Source organism: Adiantum capillus-veneris, chromosome 20 (assembly GCF_014529385.1).
Source record: "Adiantum capillus-veneris isolate H3 chromosome 20, ASM1452938v2, whole genome shotgun sequence".
In the NCBI taxonomy this organism is placed as follows: Eukaryota; Viridiplantae; Streptophyta; class Polypodiopsida; order Polypodiales; family Pteridaceae; genus Adiantum; species Adiantum capillus-veneris.
In genome coordinates, this window is record NC_140950.1 from 65,623,668 (window position 1) to 65,631,506 (window position 7,839).

General features: G+C 45.5%; 1 protein-coding gene across 1 annotated transcript in view; it reads left to right on the forward strand.

The window, feature by feature from the left end:
• The window catches only part of LOC147432636 (protein PEP-RELATED DEVELOPMENT ARRESTED 1, chloroplastic-like), a 28,819-nt gene extending 21,406 nt beyond the window's left edge, over window positions 1-7,413 (forward strand). Inside the window, exons 8-10 of the mRNA XM_086491618.1 lie at window positions 6,777-6,836; window positions 6,926-6,992; window positions 7,094-7,413. Coding sequence (XP_086347744.1) covers window positions 6,777-6,836; window positions 6,926-6,992; window positions 7,094-7,236 — 270 coding nt within the window. The 3' untranslated portion in view covers window positions 7,237-7,413. The remainder of the gene's footprint in view (window positions 1-6,776; window positions 6,837-6,925; window positions 6,993-7,093) is intronic.
• The last annotated feature ends 426 nt before the right edge of the window (window positions 7,414-7,839 follow it).

The window sequence follows — 7,839 nt, forward strand, 5'->3', positions numbered from 1 at the left end:
ATAAGGAGGTAGTAGCAGGATATTCCATTCGGGATGGCTACTTGATGAAGAAAACGATGTTGTGCATTACATAGCCGTTGAGGGAAAAGGTTCTAACCGAATGCCATGTCCACCATTTACGGGTCACCACGGCATTGTTATCACCTTGAAAGGTGTGGAGAGATACTTCTTTTGACCGAGCCTCAAGAAGGACGTGGACGATTTTGTACGCAGTTGCTTGGTGTGCCAGAAGGTCAAGTTTGATAGGCATAAAGCACAGGGATTGTTACAGTCTTTACCCATACCCACCCGCCCTTGGGAAAGTATTGCAATGGATTTCATTTTTGATCTCCCGAAAACACAGAGTGGGCACAATGATCTTCAGATTACATGCCATGCCTGAGACAATTGTCTTCGACAGATATCCCCGATTTACGAGTTTGTTTTGGAAGGCTATTTGGGAGAACATTGGCACCCAGTTGCAGTTCTTGTCACCTTTTCACCCGCAGACAAATGAGCAATCCGAGATTGCAAATTCAGTCGTATTGGATTTGTTGAAGTCTTCTTCTTTGCATTAGAAGACTACATGGAAAGGTTTTTTTTAACCTTTGGTGGAATATGCCTACAGAAACACAATTAACTCTTTGATGGGGAAGGTGCCATTTGAGATTATTAAAGGTGCTACGAAGGTGCCACCCTTCCTAAGCACGAAAGATAAGATTTTTTCTTTGAAGCCGACCAATTCATGAGGGCCTTGGACTTGGTTCGGAAGGCTTTAAAGGAATCTCAGATAAAGGCAACAGATCGACATCGTCGTGATTTGAAATTGAAGGAGAACGATTGGGTGCTCTTACATTTTGGGAAGGCACGCCTGAGAAAGAAAAAGGGAAAGGAGCGACTTTCTTGAAAGCTTAGCATGAGATACTATGGACCTTTCCAGATTTTCTGAAAAGATAAATGATGTCTCCTCTAGACTTAAGCTGCCCAATACTTGGAGAATTGTGAGTATCTTGAAGCCTTTTAAAGGCGATGTGCCCGACGATGGGGAGCCAGATGAGCAACCCAAAGTGGAGGAAAAAACGAGCAGATACTCGTTCCAGAACAGATATTGGCACAAAAAGATAGAAGGTAAAGCGATAAGACGGTTCTTGGTTAAATTCAAGACCTACTCCGCAGTGGATGCGAAGTGAATGGAGGAGGAGGACCTGGCAGGTACTCCTGAGATTGTGAATCTTTACCTTGAAGCATTTGGTTTAGCATAGTCTATTCCAAATGGAACCCCGAACTCAGCTTGGGCGGAATTTGGTGCAGCGGATATGCACAAGAGGGGAGTCGCTCCACTCCTTTGTCAACAGATTGCCCCGATTTGGATACTAAACTCACTATTGTCTCTTTTAAGTTTCAGGGATATTGTGAGCTTACAGTGTTTTGCTGTATGACTTTATGATCTGGAATTCCCGATACTGATTTGTACTTGACTTTTTAAAGTGCAGGTACTGATAGACGAAATGACTGCAGCATTTCGATATAAAAGATCTCAATAGACATGGTTGCAATAGGAATTAGTTAATTGGGCATCTATGAGGTCCCGAGTGGATCTTGATTTGTCATGTGATGTCCTGTGATGTCAAGTGATGTGACTGTCGATTGGTACATGTGCTAGATGTGTGTTCCTAGTGTGTCGATACTAACAGTCAGTGTCTGCTAAGACAGTTTATGGCTTCTGTCTGTTTTGAAGGCGTAATTGACAATGCTTTCAAGAGGGGGGTATGTCACAAACTGGTGACGTGGCTGCCCCACTGTACACACACACACACCGGCCCCGGCTGGCTGAAATGCTGACGTGGCAGGTTTTCTGAAATTCACAGTGTTTTGCTGACGTGGCAGGCCCGTACGGCAGCCCCGCAATTCACGTCGGAAAAAAAGCGGAACCCGATGACGTGGTTGGCTGTACGGAAAGCCTACGCAAAAGCTGGCTGCTTTTTCTACGCAAAGGCTCGAAAATTCCTACGCCAGCTTTATTTTGGAGAAGCTTTTAAAGTTGCTTTATTTTAAGAAATTTAAAAAGAAGCTTTTGATTTTGAAGCTTTTGGGGCTCTGCTTTTAGCAACCCTTGTAACCTTTATAAAGAACCCAAGGGGGCTCCCTCTGCAGAGCATCTTGACGCATAGTCTGAGAGAGAGCACCCGCGGGAGTTGTACTTTGCTCGAAGATTAATATAAAAAGAAATACAGAAAGGGGAGCCAATCTTTGGGGCCAATACCTCTTGGCACGGAACTTCGCCGGGCCGTGTCGCATCAATTGTGAATTTGTGAATTGTTTTGAAGTGAATCTCTTCTGTGTCGCGGTAGAATCTTGACTTGGGAGTGTCCATGTTTGTTATAGCGAGAGCAAATCATCGTGCTACATGAGACAAGGGAGAAGGCAAGTTTTCCATTAAAGCTTTCCTGCACCCACTACTTACACAAACTGTGTAGCACAATTGTGTAAATATCAGCCTCCACCCTCAACTTTGGGCGCCCCTCTTGGATGAGGCTTCTAGAAGGTGTGTGTTGGCATGCATGCAGCTCCCCTACTGCCATGTGTCCATTTGACTCCCTTTGGTTTAATTTCCTAGTACCCACCAACTTAAAGTCCTGCCGAGGGTCTAAATGACTTTGAATTGAGTCTAGCCAACCTTTCACTACTCGGATTTCGGTGCCGACGGGCCCCCATCTCGTCACGACCTGCACTTCACTATTGTGGGTGAAACTCTCGGCCAACTGTTTCACATTGGCCATGCCATGTCTGGGCATTGGTGATTTTAACAAGAGAGTCCCAAGGAAAAAAAAATCAAGGAAAGAAACCAGCAAATATATATAGTGCTTGTCACAATCTCGTGACACTCTTATAGGTAGTTTGATTGGGAAAGGTACTCTCCACGATTAGAATTTGCCTATAATAGTAGCAAGCATTCTACTATCGGATTTAGCCCATGCATGCTTATATATGGATTTGAGCCTATATCCAGTATTGCTATTGGCTTCGAGAAAGTCAAAGATCGTCAAGCTTATGATTGTTTGAAAATCATTGAATTGACCAAGGATAGTGTAAGGACAACTTGTGACCGAGTTACTACTAATGCTAATCAAGAGGTCTCCAAGGACTCTAGATGTAGGACAATGGATCTATTTGAAGATACCCAAAGATTCCAAGACTACGCGAGCGGGAAAGCATTATAAGCTTTCATCTAGATTTTGTGGTCCATTCTGGATCACAACAAAAATAGGCTCTGTTACCTCGCCGCTTCATGTATGCATGATGCAGATGCGGCTTTGACACGTGTTAGAGAGGCAGTTCCAATGGTAGTCTATGCCAGTGGCGGTGATGTCATGCTTGCCTCGATATTTCTTGCAGATATGTCTATCGATAGCACACTTTCTCCACAGCGGTTACTAGATAGCGATGTTGCTTTCCACGTCACATCGCATCGTGACTGGGTTAGCACATTTTCTAGTGGGAGTTTTGGCTGTGTGCACTTGGCCGATGGTTCGGCGTTTGACATAGAGGCTGCAGGAGACGTTTGTTGTCATTGCCCAATGGTGCATCATACACGCTACGACATGTGCACTATGTTCCTCAGCTGAGACAGAGCTTGATCTCAATGAGACAATTAGCAGATTTTGGCTGTCAGATACTGCTTAAAGAGCAGTCTTTCCGTATGCATTGCGGTTCATTAGTGATTGCCAGAGGAGCCCGTAGGGGCTTGGTATATCCTATGCATGTGTTTGAGGTTCGAGACAACATAGTCTTGATTTTGTTGTTGGCATGCTTTGAGCGAGAGACGAGACGTGTCTCCTTCGCAGGTGAGCTCCACCATGCTCACGAGATAGAGCGGCAGTGCTCTAGTGAGGCATAGCAAGTGTTGTCAGAGTTAGTGCATGCAAAGATAGAGCAGGTCTGCTCCCTAGAGACACAAACAAAGCTGACAGATATAGAGTTTTTTGATATACTCATGTTAGAGGCTGATGAGTTGGTGCCAGGATGCACAGTTTTGCCTATGGGTGATAGGGACGTAGCTATCCCAGTGTCCGTGTTGACACATCCATACATGATGGGTAGTCCTGATGATGCAGTGATTGCAGATAGCGCAGGGGAGGTGAGTACAATCAAGTTTGCATAGATTTCATCAGTATTTGGGCGTCTCATGTTTGACTTGTTAGTGTCGAGGCCCGACCTAGCAGCTGCAGTGGGAGCATTTGCAGCAGGGATTGTCAGTCGTACGATGACTGACATTAGCATGATGCATAGTGGAGTTTTGTAGACCATACAGAGTAGTCTGCGAAATTTACATGCAGGCTCTAGCGTGGGTACGCATGCTCGCCTACCACTAGAGCTGATACGGCTGCATGTAGGTCGATTGAGCGAGCCAGTGGGCATACGTTGAGAGAGTCTCTCACCTGTTTTCTTGTACACACTAGTAGTTTAGCTTGTGGGACCCACTTATCGGCACATTCGCCTTTAAGTGGGAGATTGTTGGGGTACAGGCGCATGTGCCTTGCTCGGTCGCCCATGCTTTGGGTGCCCGCCCACTAACACCTTATTCTTGTGTACATGTACAAAGAATAAGGGGCAGCTCATACTAGAGTCTTGCTCCACCCACACACTGTGTACTCTCTCCTTCTCGCACGCACACGGCACCACGCATGCTCGCATCCGCGTACACGCACTCTTCAATGGAGCCTTGCGCAACAAGATGATAGAGATCAGAGGGGTCAAAGTTAGTAGTTACTGAGTTCTCAGCAACAACATTGTTATTTTGACACAAAGACAGGCAGGTAGACAGGGATGGACACAACCTATCCTTGTTTACAGACGGGTAGTGAGATAGAGTTTGGATGAGGCAGAACAGCCCCTAGACAGACCTTTTGAGGAGTGGTTACAAGATCAGGATTGAGAGGAGGCTCCAGAGCAGTTGGACAAAGAGGTAGAGCATGAGGACCAACAGTGGGTGGTGGTAGTTCATGATTAGTCTGAGTTGCCCAAGGATAGGTCAGTTCAGCAAGCTCCTCTTATAGTAGGCGCTATTGGGGGGGAGTAGGAAATCGAGTCTCGTTAGTTGGCAGAGGAGTTTGACTATTTTGCAGGTTTTGCATCACCAATAGTTGTAGTATGTGAGATTTTGCGTGCCCAATTCTTCACGGTTGGTCCGTGAAGATTTCCGGATATCGCTTCGAGGAGTGGGCCACTTTGCGTTGACATGTTTTTCCTGCAGTTGTCAAGAGGACGTCACATTTTCCTTGGTCCAGAGAGAGCTCCTAGTATCATATACAAAGTGCAGGTTTTACATGAGGGTTCCTTTTGGACGAGGGAGGCTGTTTATGATACCATTCAGGATCAGACAATGGTTGAGGCCAACTACTTTATATGGATATCAGACAGTTTGCAGAGTTAATTGAGAATCAGTTTAATGAGGCATGGGGGTGTCACCCACCTATGCCTTCTGTCCCTTGCCAACCCTCTTCCTTGCCGTCGCCTGCTTCTTGCAGCGTGCCCTTGCTTGACCAGGTTCTCCCGTGGTGCTTTCAACCACGTGTGCTGCGTGCAGCAAACCCTTTCCCCCCATCCTCCCACCATCTGCTGCTCCCGCTGTGGTACCCCCACCTTTTCGTACAGCCTGCCCCCTTCCTCATCTGCTACACCCCATCCTCCCGCCATCTGCTGCTGGCGGTGTGGTACCCCTTGTCGCGCAACAGCAGACTGCCTCCCCCGCCTTTGCGTACAGCGCGCCCCCCCCCCCCCCCCCCCCCCCCCCCCCTCGCCTTACCTTCCTCTTCCACTACAGCCCTCCTATCCGTCCCTGCCCCTAATTTGCCACTATTGGGTTTGGATCATGCAGGGCTATCATTTTCTGCCCCCCTCGCAGTTTCAAGCTGCTTGAAGCAAAGTAGGTTCCTACACCTGCCCGCCAAATCTGGCCTCTTCGTGTGCCTCTCTGAATGTATTATCTGCAATATTGGGCTTACATTATGCACCAATCGATCCTTATGGTTTTAAGGTTATACAGGGTCCCTGTGCATAATCCATGCATCCATAACAGACAATATGACTGGAATTTATTAGCGTAGTTCACTTCTCAAATGTGTGCGAGGTTGACCATAAAGATTGATAATATCTGGGTGCCCCCCACATGCATGACAAGCGAAATAGCTGAAGCCTCCTATGCTCATATACATGCTTGAGTTATCTGGTTCGCGGAAAAGGTCATACACATTGCACTTGCCTTACTTTCTGTCTTCTCGGGCTGATGTATCAAAGACAGCTACAAGCATGAATATGCATCTCTCTCCTAAGCAGATTGCTCAAGGACCCCCACATGCATGACAAGCGAAATAGCTGAAGTCATATACATGCTATAGTTTTCTGGTTCGCGGAAAAGGTCATACACATTGCAGTTGCCTTACAAGCATGAATATGCATCTCTCTCCTAAGAAGATTGCTTAAGGACCCAACGCCCACTATCATGTACCAGTCACCATAAACATTCCATTGACAATGTAGACTCTCTTTTCTTGTTTCAATTTGCCTTCTTGGTTTTGGTCTAGACCAACTCAGCTCAGTGTTTGCTTATCCCTTTTCTTGATATGGGATTTCAAGCACTGCTATATATTCGTTTGAGAAAAATCATTGAATTCTTTTTGTTCCTTCACTTTAGTTCTGTGGGAGGCAATCTGTGTATGCTGTATAATCTTACTAAGCTCTTCAGTTTCATAGGCAATTTCGTAATTTCTTACTTGGTTCAAATGACTTCATTGCAGGTTCTTAGTGGCATGTATGAAACAAATACTGCTGGAGTTGGAGTGCAACAGCTGGAATGGGTACGGGGGACTCTCATTTGGTCATGATACTCTGTGGCTTGTACAAGAGGATGTCATGCTTTCCACTAAAACATGGTCTTTATGTGCAGATCCATCGTGAAACTGGAGGAGATAGGATATTCATAAGGAGTCCTGAAATTAAATGGAAGCCCGCAAGTTGGCTTCTGTTTAATGTGTGGCTACCTTGTCACACATACACATATATATTGTAGTCCTAATAGCTTGTTTCTTCTGAGTTTGGCCTTTCTTCATCATAGGAGTCGAAGCATACCCTTCAGTTTTGGCACATCGTGACCTTCGTGATGCTCTGAAAGCATTGCTCATGTCCTGGTGTTGTTGCTACATCAGTACTCGTGTCGGTCCTTTGTATGTTTCTATTTCTACCCTGTGCCTACTGTAAGTTGAGCGTGAAGGCGTCTCCTGGACTGTAATGTCTTGTAGGTAAGAAGAGTTCATTGACAAAAGCTCAAATGAAGATGATGTTGAGAAAGACACTGCATCGAATCAGTGCTGCACAACTGCCCATTACTGCTGTATATGTACATCTATCCAAGAAGACCAAATCTGTTTCAAGCTCTTTGTTTTTTCCAGTACTGGTATTTGAAATGTCATTACCAAAGGCATGTCATTCGAACTATCCAAAGAGACCTTTAAGAAGAAGAAGAAGAAGAAGAGTATTTTAATGTTGTAGGAAACTATCCCAAGAGACCTTCAAGATTTATCCGGGGGGGGGGGGGGGGGGGGGGGGGGGGGGGGAGAGGAAATGAAATGTTATATCGCGTCTTCCAAAGGCCAAAATGACCCGTAAGACCAAGACGTTACACCCATGTGTGACTAGTACAATGTCTAGACAACAAAAAACATAAAAATATATATGAGGATACCTAGAGTGGGTATAGGTATATATGTAAGAATACCTTACATCCTCATCATTATCATCATCAACATCAAAAAATACATCATTTCAAGACATATGGCCTAATGTGGTGTACAATGGAGAAAG